The following is a 17,318-nucleotide window of genomic DNA, read 5'->3' as shown; positions in this document are numbered from 1 at the left end:
GGGTGCAAAAGGAAGTCCTTTCCAGTGTCCAGATTTGCAGGAGCCTCGACGCCAGCCCGGGGCCCTTAAAAAGAGGGAGGGAGAAGCCCCCGGGGGGGAGGAGGGGGCAATCAGTTCAAAAGCCTAAAAGGGGACCGGGGGGAGAGGGCCCGGCCGGAGAGCTCCGAGTCCGGTGTGTGTGTGGGGGTTCCCTAAAGTAATGCACGACTAAGTCGAGGCGGCTCCGATTTGGTTTTTTTTGGGGTGGGGGTGGGGGAGGCAACTGGCGGCGGGACGGGGCCGGGCGGGCACTAGGACCCGGGCGGCGTCCCGCCACCAGCTGGGCGCCGGCCGCTGTCAGGGCAATTAGAGCCGCACCGGGGCCGCGCGGCGCGCCGCGGCTGTCAGCCCTAATCTGCGCGCTGACGGGCAGCCGGCGAGGCGAGCCGCAGCCCGCAGGAAGCGCAACCAGCGAGCCCGTATTGCTTTGACAGCTGCGCTCGCCCGGAAGTAATGCAAAACGCTACTTGGGTGTAGACGCGGCGACCCCTCTGCTCTCGGGAGAAAGCAATCTAATGAGGGGGCCGGGGCGGCCCGCCCCCCACGCTCCCCCCCCACCCCCGGCCCACCCCCAGCCGCGCGCTCCCCCTCCCGCCCGCCCGCCCGCCCCCTACAGCTCCTCGTAGCGGATCCTCTGCGAGCGCCGCGTCGGAGCCCCTCTGCCCGAGCTGTGCTTCGCCTCCAGCGCCTCGCCGAAGAACCGGAAGGCCGACGGGAAGCTCTTCCACGAGGTCAGCTCGTGCCTCTCCGTACCTGCCGGAGAGAAAGAGCAGCGCGTCACTGGCGGGTCCCGGCCTGGGGGGGGAAGGAAGGAGGAGGCGGTCGCTCTCCCCGCCCTCTACGGCAAGCCGCGGGGGTCACGCCCAGGAGCCGGACGCCCGCCGCGGGATCGCGCGGCCTTTCCCTCACAGCCGCTCCCTCGCGCGCGCGCGCACACTCCCCCCTCCCCCCCGTTAGCTCCTTGGCAAGGGAAATGGCTCGGAAAGGCCGTCCGGCTCCTGGGCGTGACCCCCGCGGCGTGCCGTAGAGGGCGGGGAGAGAGGGGGGGGTCACCAGTGACCCGGGGGTGTCGTCTCCAGGGCCTTTTTGCGCCTTAGCCCCCCCCCCCATGGCTAACCAGTTTTGAAAAACATGTAGAGGAAAAAAACATGTAGGAAAAATAAATAAATAAAAGCACAAAACGTTTTATAAGACGTTGCAATTAATTCTCTTCTGGCTCTGTCGACTCCTTAGGCCGCGCCCTTTCGGAAGGCCGCTTTCACGAGGCACTTCGATCGCGCTGTATTCCCCCCCTTTATTTAATATACAAATCCAATGCCTCTGTGACTGACATAATGCCTTTTTTACTAAGCGACAGGGACCCCAAGGCTACATCGTCAGCGGCAAGATGTGTTTCAGTCCTTATATCCCTCCGACACTAGATAGATGCTGCTCGAGATCAATGGATCAAGGAGCTTCTAAGGCAGGGGTGGGGAACCTTTTTTCCGCCAAGGGCCATTTGGATATTTATGACATCGTTCGCGGGCCATACAAAATTATCAACTTAAAAATTAGCCTGCTATATTTGGTCAAACGTTTAGCCAAGAGGCACCACCGGAGATGGCTCTCCGGAGATGGTCTGCCACGTAGAGCGACTCGCTTTTGAGCGGATCGCCAGGCTTAGATCCTTCTGAGCTAAAGATCTGCCAGGACCCACAGAGGGCCAGACCAAATGATTTCGCAGGCCTTATACGGCCCCCGGGCCTCATGTCCCCCACCCCTGTTCTAAGGGATAAAAAGGGGGAAAAAAGGAAAGGTTACAATTAATTCTGTCCCATAGCACTGTTGAGGTACTTACCTTCAAATTAAAATATATATATATAAATTGCCAGTTGCATTTCCCCCCCTAAGAAACTAATCTGTTTGAAACAGTGCCCCTCAGGCCAGTTCTGCGCCCCTCTGAGGTCTGCGCCCTAGGCGGCGCCTAGTTCACCTAATGGGAGCGCCGCCCTGGTCGTATCCACCACCACCACCACCCCGCCCCCACTGAGCTCCTTCCAAACCAAAACTCCACCCTGCCCAGGAACTGCCCCCAAACCTCCAGGAGTTTCCCATGCTGGAGTTGGCAACCCTACCTAAATCCAGACAAAGCGCAAGGGCCCGCTTTAAAACAGTCTGGGGTGCTTCCTCATATCTGAGCGCAGCCTCAAGGGCGGGATGTGGTTACGCCACAGCATTCTGCACATGCTCAAGACACTGCCCTCCTAAAGGGGGGGTGCTTCCTTGCCTCAGCCGGGAGAAGGACCTCTCTGATCAAAGCTCACTATTCCTTTTTTCTGCATCTTTCCCGGTAGGATTAATGATCTTCATTGACTCGTGTTGTAGGGGGAAAGATGCTTTCAGATCTGCATCCTTGCCTGTCCCTCACTCCCCAGGTTAGTCTCCCATTTTATTAGGATCGGAAAGGGGGACCATGTTGATCTGGCCTCAGCAAATCAACAGGCCAAGCCAGGCAGCGTCAGATCCAGCATAGGCACCTGCTGAACTGGGCTGCTTTAGGTGACCAGATGCGGAGGAAGATAGGGCTTATTTTGGGCAGGTGCAGACTTTCTCCTGACAAGTTGAACCTACCAAAATCCCATGTATGCAACTACCAAAGATACAGGAGTCCAGCCATCCTGGATTTTGAAAGAGGCACATTTTGGAAAGCTTAAAACAAATTTCCAGCAGCAGACAGGTATATGTTTGACCTCAGTTTAGGAAGCCAAACACAGCTTTAAGCAGAAGTGGTCCTTTTCTCCACTCTCTCCTGTAATAGCTGCTTAATTAAATACTTTCTCTGGGCTTTTATATATTTAAATACATTCTCTTATCAGTGATTTCACTACTGTGGGCCAGAATTCAGTAAACCAGCAGTGATTTTGCATAAAAATAGCAGATCCCCCCCCCCCCGCAAATTGCTGTTTAAAAAGCACGTGCCCGCCCAAGGAGTCTTCTGCAAAGAATTATGCACTTATAGTTCATACAGATATATGGCTAAACAACCTACCACTTTATACACAGTTCTGGTACCTTCACAGTCTGTATTCCAGAAAAAGGAGAGGGGTGTTCTGTTTTTGTTTTTTTCCTTAGGTTTCCTCTGTGTCACAGTTATTTGGATAAGGAGTCTCCCCCACACCAAAAAAAAACAACCTTTCACTACCCTGCAGTCTTTTTATTAACCAAACAGCAGCATTATATAATAATACTGTCCCCCCCATCCACACCCACTCCCTGGCAACCAGGTGCCCTGAAAGAGTTCAGAGCCCTTCGGAGATAACGCAATTATGCAGAGATGCTGCTGGGAAGCCTCCAGATCCCAGGCTCCTGTATGATACTTTAACATTGTTAATGATAATTCTCCACTCTGTAATAGTAGGTCATTGCTATGGTTACTCTACAATGGTGCAACACTTTGCTTTCCCCTTCAGCTATTCGCTGAGACCTGGTAACCACATTTGTTGCCTAGCAACAGTTTTGTGAGAGTATCACAATCTGGGAGTTACAACAATAAAGGACATGATGGCCCTGGCCTACCCTGAAGGAGAGCTTGCCTGACGGGTGGTTGGGTGTCTCTGGGATAGAGGAGATACACACACAGACACACACACACACACACACACACACACACAAAACATAACTCTGAGTCCCTGCTGGATCACAGCAGCGATGTGATATCAGCATACAATGGCAAAGCTTCCCCCATACAAAACCAACTTTCTTACTGCCCCCACAAAGAGATTCCCTCTCCAGAGGCAACCACCACACAAAGACCTGTCCACAGTTTATATACCTGTTTCAGCGGAGACATGCTTTGCAAATTCACTTCATGCATATATCCCCCAAACCCTTTTAACGCTTAAGACTGGCCACTTGAAACAAGGATAACTCTGCGCTTTATAAACGAGACAATCGTACATAAGCACCTTTTGCACAAAGAGTTTACATCACAGCCAAGGTCCTGGAGGCCTTCTTTTGAGAGCTCAAAGAATTCACTGACGCACAAAGAAAATGACAGATTCTGCTTTTGCAAAGGCACCTCAGCTGCCCACAGACACGTCTTGTGCACATATCTTGCACGTCAACACATGGTGTACCTTTTGGCGTACAGACTGTGAGCAGAAAGGCAATCAAGTGCCCTACATGCTGTCCTTTTAAACAGTAGTAGCGACACATTTTTCTCCCGGCTTTTGATTCCATTTAAACAGACACCATCAATAATCAATGTTCTCCATTCACAAATCTGCTTCATGTGCTATTCCATTCTGCACATTTGCGTGGTGGGGCGCTTCTCTGGACAAATGTTCTCCACACCTTTCCCCACCCACAGCACAAGAACATTCCCCCTTCCAGTTGTTACAGACCTCTTAATCCCTTTTCTCCCAGTATACGTTCATTTGCAAATATGGGCTTATGTATATACGGAGTTATTTGCAGAGAGAGTTGGATGCTTCGCTATTTATTTGAGACATTTTCCTTTTGTGAACAGCCATCTTCCAGCTACACATGACAAGAAAATAAGCGAGAGAAGCTATGTGCTAATTGTGCTCCTCGTCTTTTTTCCTTCACTATATAACCTATACTTTGCCTCGGGAGAGATCATCCTCACTCTAGCTTGTGTTACCGAGACTATGATCAACTTGTTAAGATTTCCAGCAGCAATACTCTTATGCCACCCTCTCCAAAACCAATTCAGGCTTTTGAATCTAGAGGGACCTGATGATTCAATGGGCTAAGGCAATTTGAACTCCCTCTCCTCATTGTCTCTTACTAGTAACAATCTCACTGATGGATGAACAATTTCCCTTGTGGTAAAATCACTTCGACGGCTTTTTACTTACTACAATTATGATGATCTTGTTGCTTGACTAGGATTGCTATGAAATCCTAGCACTCTCATCTTGTCAAGTATAAAGGCTGGCCCTTCATAACATTTGAGATGCCAGATTCTGCTCATAGATATTCACAGTCAACTGTCAAGGAAAAATAGGACTGTATTTCACAGCATGCAAAGATTATGACCACCATCTGTGGACGTGTCCAACTGTTCCCTTGTTATGCAATGATTTCACCAAATGGAAAGAGGTAAAAATAGAAGTCTGGGGTTGTTCTAACCAACAGTGAGATGACATGGGCATAGGACCATTGGTAGGGCAGTTGGCTGATTCTTGGAATATATATAAGGAGAAAAAATCTAGCTGAACCAGATAACACAGCTTGGGTATGAATATGGTCAATAAATGTAGATCCCCAAAACAGTCGCATATCCTCTGAGTCCAACCTCCTTCCCCCACAGGCCCCAGCCTGAATGGAAACTATATGCAATCCTGCTTTCCTTCCAGAATGCCATGCTGCCAGCTGCACTCTGCTACCAAAAACTAGGGAAGCAGGAGTGCAGCACGCATGCACACTCCTGGCCTCCTACCAGTATGGGTTATTGGGACGGTGCTGGTTTTGTAACCTGCGTCAAGTTTTTCCTGCATCTGAGGGGGACCCCCCTGAAGGCAGGAATTTGCTCACACTGTCTCCCTAGGCCTGTTTTGTCACCCAGAGCATCTACATGCAGTATACTCATTTTACTAGTAGCGGAGGTAAAATTAAGGAGACATTGGACTTTGGCTGCAGATTTCTAGGGACCAAGATGGAACCAACCAAGGCAACATCTAATTGGTATCCCAATTACTGGCTATAGGTTTCTATAGAGCAGCTTCATGAAACATTTGTTGGTTGGAAAAAGGAGGTAGTAGATGTCTATGATCAAAGACACTGATTACAATTTAGTGAGAGTTACTAAGAAGCATAATTGGGAGAGGCAGCTATTAGTATAAATTCTTTGCCAAGAGGCAGAATGGCTTGAAGAGAAGAAAATATGGAATATCTGAAATGGGTGAATAAAAACTGTTTAAATTTAATGCAAATGCACTGAGTAATGTATAGAATAACAGCCCAACAACTTTCAGAGATAAACCATAGGGGAATTAATCAGAGGACCATGATGTAATAAGCAAGTATATTAAAATCAATGAGTGGGTGAAGGCTAGAACATCCTGGAATATCCTAGAGTTAATTTTTCTCAGTTGCACCAGAAGCATAAATAGAAATATTACATCTAGTTTCACAAAAGAGTGCTCCAAGAGATGAGGATAGAAAACAGCTGCTTTGGAAAAGAAAGAAAAATTCTGAGGTAGCCAGTTTAAAAACGGGAAGTAATATTTAGGCAGGCAGTTTAAAGAGGAAACTTGAAAGAATGCAAAACAGTTCCAAATTTGTCAAAAGTATTACAAGGAATTGCAAGGCTTTTTAATACTAAGTGAAAATAAGTAATAATGACAAAATTGATCCATTAATGAATAAGATGAAATAGATTTTTTTATCTAAAAGGAGTATGATGGTATACAGTTTTAATATCAGTCTAATAATAAAAAGTAATACTGACAAACAATGAAGACCTTTTCAATATCACTGTTGAATTAGGGGGAAAGAAACAGATGAGGGAATACTTAGAAAAATTTAATATACAAATCATCAGGTCTGGATGACAAGCATCACAGAGTCGTAAGGGAATTAGTTAATGAATTTGCTGAACTACTGGCAATTATTTCTTAAAACTCATGCAGAATCAGGAAGATACCAGAGCACTGGCGTGGGTGGGAAACAACTATTGTATTACCTCAAAGTGAGAAAGAGAAGGAGGGAGAGAAATTACTGTGCTGTAAATTTAACTCCTGAAAAAAAATAACAGTGCAATCTTAAAAGGAAAAATACACATACACCTACAGATTAATGAGAAATTTAGAAATAAACTGAAGCAGATCTGTCAATAATTGTGTCAAGCACACTGGTTTTGACTGAATTACTAAAGACAAGCAAAGGATTATCCGAACGGGTGGTGCATGCATGCTTTTCCTGATATAAGACAGGCCACGCTGAAGTCATAGACAAAGAATTGCTGCTTTTATTAACCGAGGAGACCAAGGAGGTTCTGTTACCTGCCTGTTGTCAAAAGGCAGAGCTAGCAAGCTGTTGCATTCCAAGCAGTATAACAGATTGCCAGGGGCTGGGGCAGGATTCCCAGGACCGGAGAGTCACAGGCAGTGATCCTGAGCCAGAGAACCTAACATGTAGCAGTGGGAGGCATACAAGGATGTCCCTGCCTGTGATGGTATGATGGCACTGATCAGCCTATGTGGGGAAGGAGGAGAGTGATTAGAATCACCCACCCACTGTGGGTGCTGTTTTTTCAGAGTTGCCACAAATAGCACCTGCTCATGTGACTGTATACTGAATGTGTGTGTGGGGGGGGGGGTGCAGGGGTGCTACACTCCTTTGCATTTGAGTGGCCCAGTTCAGAAAGTGATCTAATGATTGTTCATGTTGAATCAGACAAGTGAATTTGAATTTTTTTAAAATTATTTTTTGCTCTGTACATGTGCTAAGCTTACAACTTACAAATGTTTTCTCAGCAATAAGGAGTATTGAGAATTAGCTGTACCACACATGATTATCCTAAATTTTGCTGTGCCGCCACAGAGATTTGTACCAATTGTTGCATCAACGCAATGAAACTCACTCCCAGATGGCACCAATGTCGCAGGCGGAGAAGCCTGTGCATGTGCGTAGGGGCCAGAATTTCAGAAACCTACAATGTCTATATTGAGATCAAGGGGACTATTTCCACAAGACAGGGATTCCATCAAAATTAAATGATAATTGTAAATACTGGTGTAATGGGCTGGGTTATGTGCGTGGAACTGCAAGAAGGAATGGTATTAGGCTCACATCTTAAAACATCATAATCTGGAAGCATGAGAAAATTCCACATTAATTCATTAAATTAATTAGTAAATGAGATATTAAATGAAAGGTAAGGCAAACATTATAAGGATGGATAAATTATAATGAGGTAAATTAGACATTAAACAGCAAACTGCTAAGTACAATTTGGTGCCATATTTCCTGTAATGGTGATAAAAAATGTGTGCATCAAGCAGATATTAGCCAATTTTCTTGAAATCATATTTATACTTGAGCTTTTCTGGATTTTTTTTTTCCAAACCAAGGAGAAAGAAAATCAACATATTTGGGGGAGGTGTGGGAAGCTGTTGACATTTTATTATATTTTTATTTTTTGGAGAAAAGCCGCTCCTTAAACTCCTGTTCCTCATCTTGAAAAGTGAGCAACTTCCTTTGATTCCAGGAGCAGAGTTTAGAACCTTTATAATTTACGCATGAAGTTTCTAGCTGGGCAGGTCTGAGACTCCTTCTTTGGGTATCTACCTACTGTGCAGGACAAAAAAGCTCCTTCCATGGAGTTTACAAGCTATGTAGAACAATGAGTTCTTCCTGTGGAGTGTTCAAGATGTGTAAAATAAAGGTTTCCCCTGCTGTGAAGAAGTGAAGCAATTTCGGTATACATCTACCTCTGTAGGGAACATGTCTAGGTTGATACATTTCATCTTAGATATTTACCAACCTTGCTACCAATTTGACCAGGTTCTGAGAAGACCAGCAATTTCAGGAGACTTCTATGACCATAATCTAAATCCAGTTCAGTTGTTTGCACTTTATTTGCAAGACAAACCTACTTGGTGTCATTGATTTATGGGAGAAAATGTCCTAGTTCAGAAGATTTTTTTAGTGTTGGCACGAATGTGGCGTACATCAATGATTTTTGTGTGTGTTTTGATAACTAGTCAACCATGAAGACAATGACCTGGTCAGAAAAGGGTTAAAGGTTCTGAGAATATTAGTTTTCAGAGAAGCAGTAGAAGTTTGTGACACAGAGAATTTCCCCATCTCCTTTCCCCCTCAAAATTCCTTTTATTTTGCAGTTCTCTATTTTATCTTCAGAGATAGAGGTCTCCCCTTCAGACTTTATGGGGTTCACCTGTGAGCAGCCCTGTCGAGAACCCAAGACAAGTCCTTTATACCCATTAACTCGCCAGGGAAACTATTTCAGAGTTTGATACCTGTGATATTAAAAGCCCTTTAAGCCTTCTGATTTCAAATGTGAAGTCAATGATCGCCGTACAGCCAACTTGCTTCAACCCAAGTACTTTCTCTCCCCTTTTCTATTACATTCCTCCCAGTTCATTTTTACTAAACTAAACAGGCAAAGGTTTTAAAATATCTTTCCATGATAAATCCTGTATTTCATAATCTTGACTGCTCTCCTTTGCACCTGTTCTGCCTTGAATTAATCCTTTGTAACATGGCTGATCGACGCCGGACACACTTCCAGGAGTAACCATGAGGTGGCTGTCCATAACCTTTAGCTCTGTGATCTATCCACCACACTCTAACAACCGCTTGGGAATCCAGGGAGGCCAGGGAATCCGGCAGGGCTGAGTTTAACATATGGCTGGAGGTTACAGATGAGGCCCTCCATGTGCTGAGAGCAATCACGTGGGTCATACTTGTCTGCTTTTAAACCATACAGCCACTTCGCACATTACCATTTTCACTCACATGTGCTGGAGAAGTTAAAGGCTCAGGAACAAGGGGGTGAGGAGGGCATTTTGGGGGCAAACGGAGAAAAAAACAACCTTCTTATGAAACTCTTTAAGAATGGTGAGTAAAATGCTTTTAAGACAAAGTTTCAAAACGTTGTTTAAGCTATACTTTATTACTTCAGTGTCTGGTAACGATGTAACACCTACACAAGGCAACCTACAGTATTAGGCAACTACTATTGTGATAATCTCTCTAGTCCTCTCAGCTGCCTCTGATTCCACAATGTCTTCTGCAGCATGTAAACAACAACACCAACAGGTCTATATTTACAGTGGATAGCCGTGTAAGTCTGTCTGCAGTAGTAGAAAAGGGCAAGAGTCCAATAGCTGTGGCTCACAAAAGCTCCTACCCTACCAGAAAATATTTTTGTTAGTCTTTAAGGTGCTACTGGACTCTTGCCCTTTTCTACTAGGTCTATATTTAGAAAGACATACATCAGAGCAACAAACAAGGTAGCATGAAAGAATAGACCCATGCAAACCTTCAGCTTTTTGGAGATGGAAAATTCAACACTGCAAGCTGTTGATCGTGTACTTCTTATAAATTAATGTGTGGGAAACACAACATTTTTCATTTTAATCATGATTCATGTCTGTCATTGTACGTCTTTAATTATTCATAACCCCTGATCCAACTAATCATAAGTATCCTTTTTATATTTTATATTTTAATTGAATCTTTAATTTCAGTGTTTCAGTGTTTGATCACCTTTTTCTTACTGTGCTCTCTTACAGATTGTTTTTCTCGCCATTCTAGGGTATTTTGGTCACCGGGCCCTTTTCATGGAACAGCTTACCACCAGATGGACTCTGAAGGCTGCCCAGAGAGCTTGCATCAGTTCAGGGGGCCTTTGCCTGAGATTGTTGGTACTGTACCTTTGTAAAGTTGTATAGGAGGGCTAAGTAGGATGTTTTATTGTATAAAAACAGTTAATAATTGTCACTTTATGATACCTTTTTTGCCACTTTCTTAACAACCTTAAAGACGGGATATAGATTATTTTAATAAATATAAATAAGTACATCTTCACAAACTGATTCTGGCCACTGTGTAAACAGACTGCTAGACTTGGTCTGATCCCACATGGCTTTTCTTATGGAGAAAGAAACAAAATGGTAGTATTTTAAAGGATAGGTTGCTGTATTATATTACGTGAGCTGATAAGGGCTGGGATAATAATTTTGTCTGCAGTTACTCTAAAACATTTTGTGTGATCATATAATACTGACTTAAATGTTATTATAATGTTTACAATATCTAGATTTCACCGTAGTCCATAGTACTATGATTGTTCAGCTGCAGGCAGATTCTATTTTATCTCAGTTGGAAGGAGGGATTGTTTCTTGAGGTGTGTATACACATCCCACCGTAAGTTCTAATAAACAGGTGTTGCAGGTTTCTGTATTGTTTCTATTTCTGGTAAATGTTGACTGTATAGAGAGAAGAATAAAGAGATCCTTTTGTTTACTACAGTGTTGATGGCTTCTATTTCTCAGTGGTTATTTTTATTTGTGTCCTATTCTCCCAACTGGTAAAAACTAGGATATGTTTAGCTGCTCCAGCTGTAGCACCAGAATATTTGTAATTATTGTTTGGATAAAACTAAAGCATTTATACCTTTAGATTTTGTAATATACCAAACAGTTCTCTTTTATGTGCTAACTTATATATAATGCTTTTTTGAGCCAGTGTGGTGTAGTGGTTAAGAGCGTCATACTAGTATCCAGGAGACCCAGGTTCAAATCCCTGCTTGTGCAATGGAAACTTGGGCCAGTCACAGTTTCTCAGCCCAACCTACCTCACAGGGGTGTTGTGAGGATTAAATGGAGGTGAGGAGAACGATGTAAGCTGCTTTTGGGTCCCCATTGGGGAGAAAGGTAGGGCGCAAATGAATTAAATGAATTAAATAATGCTTAATGTTTTTTTCCCTTAAAAGAATGCTTTTAGAGCGGATTGAAATATATCCAATACTTATTTTCCCAACTCCTCCCAGAGTTTTGTGTTTGAACAACCCACCAGAATGGCCATCACCTTCCCAATTCTTTCCACGGCTTCAAAAACTTTGAATTTGCTACTAGCATTTGCACAATTGTGCATTCAATGACACATACAGGATATGGATACATATGACAGGGATCCAGGACTGGCTGGGCACCACGTGTCATCTGAACTGGTCTTCAGCCTGACCACAACAGGAGTTAACAATAACATAATACACAGCAGGGCTAGATCCAATAAAACTAGTTTGCGTGAAACAGAATGTAATGCCTGAATTCTTCTAAAGAGAAATTTGCTCCTTGACAAAGGCTCTGAACCGCTGAATCCAACAGTCGTGCCATAGGCCTGATTGACTCTGACCGTCTTCTCAAAATGAGTATCTCAAAGAGAAACCTCATTCCTCTTCGTGGTGGAGCACTGCTCATGTGGATATGCTGTTCGTGTGACCCAGATAGTAATTCACAAATGCTGTGAATCACGCAAATGTGGGGCTCCAAAAAGGGATGTCATGCATGTGCTACTGTGGAGGCACCAGTTAATATAAATGGTGCCTCTGCATGCAGGGTTGCCAACCTCCATGTACTAGCTGGAGATCTCCTGCTATTACAACTGATCTCCAGCCAACAGAGATCAGTTCACCTGGAGAAAATGGCCGCTTTGGCAATTGGACTCTATGGCATTGAAGTCTCTCCCCTCCCCAGACCCCTCCCTCTTCAGGTTCCACCCCAAAAACCTCCCGCCGGTGGCAAAGAGGAACCTGGCAACCCTATCTGCATGAGTTCTGTTTCTTTGCAAGACCAGCAGGGGCTTGCACACTGCCAAGGAAGTTTGATTGGGGGGCACCAGTAAGCGTGTTATAGGGTGTGATGAAGTCACATGATTGGGACTCACTCAGAAAGAGAACACTGGGTAACTTCAGTTTTTCAGACTTCTTGGGAACTGTGTGGGTGGGTTTTCTTTAAAAGCCACAATGCTATAACCACAGTCAATTAATTCACTTATGGCTCTTCAATGAAAAGCAAAAAAGCCCAGAACCAATAAGGGATTTCAAAACCTGTCATTTATTCCTAAATCTTTAAAGATATATTTACAGTTTGATTCTAAAACCTGCAGTAGCTACTATATGCATGATATTATGAGCAGTCACCTTGATGAAGTGCATCGTGGTTTAAAACTTTTGCAGATCAGGTTGTTACATAAGGCATAACAGAGATATGATCTTTAAAATACTGAATCTTGAGAAATGTGACCAAATTACAGGGCCAAATGTATGGTTAGAATTAGATGTCATATGTGAAAATATCTCTACAACACTTTAGCAGCATTTATACTTTATTTGATTTTTGTTAAAACACTCAGGGCTGTTTAGCTTGGAAAGAAGGCAGTTAAGGGGAGACATGATAGAGGTCTGTAAAATAATGCATGGTATGGAGACAGTGGACAGGGAGAAGGTTTTCTCCCTCTCTCATAATTCTAGAATGCGGGGTCATCTGCTGAAGCTGGAGGGTGAGAGATTCAAAACAGAGAAAAGGAAGTATTTCTTCACACAACACATAGTAAAAATATGGAACTCCCTGCCCCAGGATGTGGTGTTGGCTGCCTACTTGGAAGGCTTTAAGAGGGGAGTGGACATGTTCATGGAGGATAGGGCTATCCATGGCTAGTTGTCAAAATGAATACTAGTCATGATGCATACCTATTCTTTCCAGGATCTGAGGAGCATGCCTATTATATTAGGTGCTGTGAAACACAGGCAGGATGCAATCTGGTGAACCAGGTTGCTTTCCCCACTCCTACACATAAGGCCAGCTGGGTGACCTTGGGCTAGTCACAGCTCTCTCAGCCCCACCTAGCTCACAGGTTGTCTGTTGTAGGGAAGGGAAGGTGATTGTAAGCTGGTTTGATTCTCCCTTAAGTGGTAAAGAAAGTTGGAAAATAAAAACCAACTCTTCTTCTCTAACTATTGAAGTCAGTGGGCTAAAATGGTGTAATTGAGCTTAGGACTGCATGGTCAGTTGCACACACTCACAAAAAGAGAATTTCAGCAGGTGCTGCTTCTCCTACCATGGCAATGCTCTGACAGAAGAAATGCCATCTGATACAATGCTACCTTTTTTGCAAATATCGTGTTTGTATGTAAAGTGCCATCAAGTTGCAGCCGACTTCTGGCGACCCACTAGGCGTTTCAAGGCAAGAGACTAACAGAGGGGGTTCAAAGGCATAGAAAACCTAATGACACCAAATCTGCCCACTTTATTCAGCACCTTGTTTTAAAACCAATCTGTCTGAAAACGCTGTGCTTATTCTTGTAAGCGTTTTATAGCTTGATAAATACACATGGATCGTTTATCCTTAAAATCAACTTAAACAATTGGTAACCTAAGTTCATATTAGGTATAGACAGACAAGATAATATTTCATTTGCACAGTTCCCCAATCAAATGAAATTATGTACAGCGTCAGAGACCATCTGAGCATCACCCAGTCACTGCTTGAGACATATGGGGAGGGGGGGATACTCACAGCAGCAAAGACAATGGCACAAAATGGCAGCTGCTGTATAAAAGGGACATTAGCAAAGATGATATTTTGAAATGCTACATTGTATGTCAAAGGGGAATTTCTTTAAAGACAAACACAATGATGAAAACTAAGGTCATAAATAATTGGCAGATCAAGGACAGCCTTGAGAACCCTCTTTGAAAACAAATGTCTTGCTTTTCTTACGTGGCAGGATTTGAATTTTGAAGCAGGATTTTCCTTGAAGATAATAGCGGCATTGTTAACCAAAAAAAAAGGGTGCTCCTGGAGTATTGCTTTCTGTGCCGTTACAAGGGCAAGTCTGTGGCCTTCATAATTGAGAGGGGGTGTGAGAGGGTATTTAATGGTGCACTGATATATATTTAGAAGACGAATTCTATCCCGATGTCAGATCAGCATCAAATGCTTCGTTCTAGTCGTGCCTGTATACATCTATAAGCAGTGTACCTGCTCCTGTTTCCTCTCTGTTTCTTTACTGACGCACATCCCACACAGGGCAAGAGATCATGTTCGTCCCACGTTTCTTTGAATCGTTTTCCTTGCAGTGCCGCAACATGGAGATTCACAGTGTACCTTTAAATTCTCCAGATGCAGACAAATAAAATAAAAGGCAGCTGTGGTTTCGCCTGTTCCTTCCTCCTCTGGCTCTATCACCTACCCCTTCCCTGGCCTGCTAGGCAGCTGTCAGGATCCTGCTTTTTATGACCCGTATGTGTGTGGGAGAACGGCCACAGCTTTGTCATCTCTTGCAGCACTGGGGCATTTAAAGGTACCGTATGTTGCAATGGGATAATACCATTTGTATATGGCATGCTTCTTGGTCTGTGCATGCCTTGCACCGACATCGCAACTCCTCTCATCCTTCTTTATGCATATGAAGTATGGGAGATTTTCAACTTTAGTAAGTCTGTTTAAGTCCCTTATATTTGGAAGTCTATACATTGGTAACTATTTTAAAAAAGTATCTGAGAATACTGGCATGTATCCAAACATCTTCAGACTTTGCAGAGTGGGACTTTCCTGCTGCAACCCACTGAGCCGCGCACACACCCCGTTTCATTCCTGGGGGGGTCATTGGATCACCAGGAACAACATAGAAGCAAAGTGGGGTTCTGCAATGAGAAGGGGGGAATCAGTGGAAATTACAGCCCACTCTTCCATAAACAGAATCGCTATTCCCTTGGAAGAACTGCATGGTTGGGTATTTGCCACAGTACACAAAGTACTCCATTACGAGTAATGTGCTGTGGGGTTCATAAATCCATTCATGCGTACACTTAGAATGGGTGACTTTCTTACTTCTAATATGTCTTAATAATGACACTTGAAATATGAAAATATACAAAAGATTGGCCACACAGAATACAGCATAAAACATAATAAAATTTATCAAAGTAAAAATGGTACTTTTCAAGATGGAGATATAGTTAGGCAAATCATAATTATGAGATAATTTATAATCCTTAACATTTACTTGCACAAACTGTCTCTTACTGTTCTTGCATACTCATTTAGCAACACTGCATAGACAAAACGTCAATGCTCAACCTTGAACATCTCAATAGTCCAAGTAACTATTTATACCTTATATACATTACATGGTAAAGCAAGATATGATCTAAGCACACGGACAAAACCATGAAGACAGAGGCATCTTTTTTAAAGCACCTTTCCAAATATTGAAAAGGACTAGTTTGCAGTTTTAGGCCCCAGAAACCCTTCAGAGAGAATCAAAATGTACATTGTGCCAGTAACAGTTTCAGCCATAGGAAACGTAATGAAGGCAAAAAACCTGAGGACTGAATCACCACCAGGTCATTCTCAACATTATGGTCATGCCAGGCACATAGGCAGGAGGGCTGTGGGGTAGGGTTTCCCTGGAGAAAAATTAATAAGAATCAGCCTTGTTTATTTACAGGAAGTCCTTACCATAGAGATCCTGGCAATTCCTAGAACTACCCAGGAATGGCAAGGTGTAGCTCTAGGAATTGCTGGAAACTCTATGGTAGGAACTTCTGGTTCTAGCATAGAGTTTCTAGAGCTAGCCTTTGTCACTTACAGCAACTCCATAATAAGAACTTCCTATAACTAGACAAGGCCTTATTTTTCTTTTAATTTTTCTCCTGTAGAAACAATGGTGGGCAACAGGACCTGGGGGCAGGGGATGCTCTGCCCCCACTAGGGGTTGGCAACCCTATTATATAGCCTGATATGCCCTCATATTTTGTCAAAAGTCAAAGTTTATGATCTATGCCAAATTAATGGATTCTGTATTCCCCTTGAAGCCCCCTCAGTCCTTGATGACCAGTTCTCATACATGCTAAAAAGTGTTTTTCCAGTAACCAACTGTCCTCAAAGCATTCAGCCTTGAGTAGTATATCATGTCTGCTAAAACCTTCATTTTAGCAGACATAAACCCTATCTCCACCCACACATATGCTGTGGGATTTTTTGATGGTGCTCCTAGCAAGGAGCTACATAATTTATTATGGGGTACTTTGAAAACTTGCCTATGGTCCAGTCCTCACAGCTTATAACTTAGTAACAACCTCTATCTAGGAAAACCTTGAGAAAATTTACGTTTTCCTCCTCTAGTGAATCAAAAACGCAGACCTGCTTGGATTGACCTAGCAGCTTTCAACTTAGCTATAGCCAGATGGTAACTTCATAAACATTTTTGTGAAAACCAAACCCTCTAGTAGCTGAAATTTGTAACTTGCAAATTGATGTCCTTCTAAGAAACATTTTGTGCCACTGAGGACAGATTCTGAACATTAAAATTTTGCTCTTTTTATAGTTCAGATGTAACTATTCTCTTGACTCACAATTCCATAGTGCTTCAGCAAGTGCCTCAGTCCAAGCTTGGTAGGTCTTGGAGTAAAAATACCCTATCCACAAATGATGTGCAGAGAAAAACTGATATTGTGTACAGGAGAGTTTGTACTGGCGATTTAATACATATCCCCTGGACATATTCTTCTAGATTAGTTTACCGAAAGATCTAACCCAGGGATGTCGAACTCAATTCTAACCCAGGGATGTCGAACTCAATTGTTATGAGGGCTGGATATGACATAAATGTAACTTGGTTGGGCTGGGCGATGCCTCGCCAGCCCAGATCAAAGGGGGGATAACTGCCTCGGCTAGCTTGCATGCCGGATAAGAGCTCTAAAGGGGCTGGATCTGGCCCGCGGGCCTTATGTTTGATA

The 17,318-nt window shown here is 43.6% G+C and overlaps 1 protein-coding gene across 1 annotated transcript in view; it reads right to left on the bottom strand.

Annotated features, from left to right (window-relative positions):
- Window positions 1–649: 649 nt before the first annotated feature.
- LOC130493145 (cotranscriptional regulator FAM172A homolog) overlaps window positions 650–17,318 on the bottom strand; it is a 90,786-nt gene continuing 74,117 nt past the window's right edge. The window contains exon 4 of the mRNA XM_056866866.1: window positions 650–792. Within this exon, the coding sequence (XP_056722844.1) occupies window positions 650–792 (143 nt within the window). The remainder of the gene's footprint in view (window positions 793–17,318) is intronic.

This window comes from Euleptes europaea, unplaced genomic scaffold (genome assembly GCF_029931775.1).
Source record: "Euleptes europaea isolate rEulEur1 unplaced genomic scaffold, rEulEur1.hap1 scaffold_35, whole genome shotgun sequence".
NCBI classification, from domain to species: domain Eukaryota; kingdom Metazoa; phylum Chordata; class Lepidosauria; order Squamata; family Sphaerodactylidae; genus Euleptes; species Euleptes europaea.
Note: the sequence above shows the minus strand (reverse complement) of the source record. Positions and strands in the feature narration are given on the sequence as shown.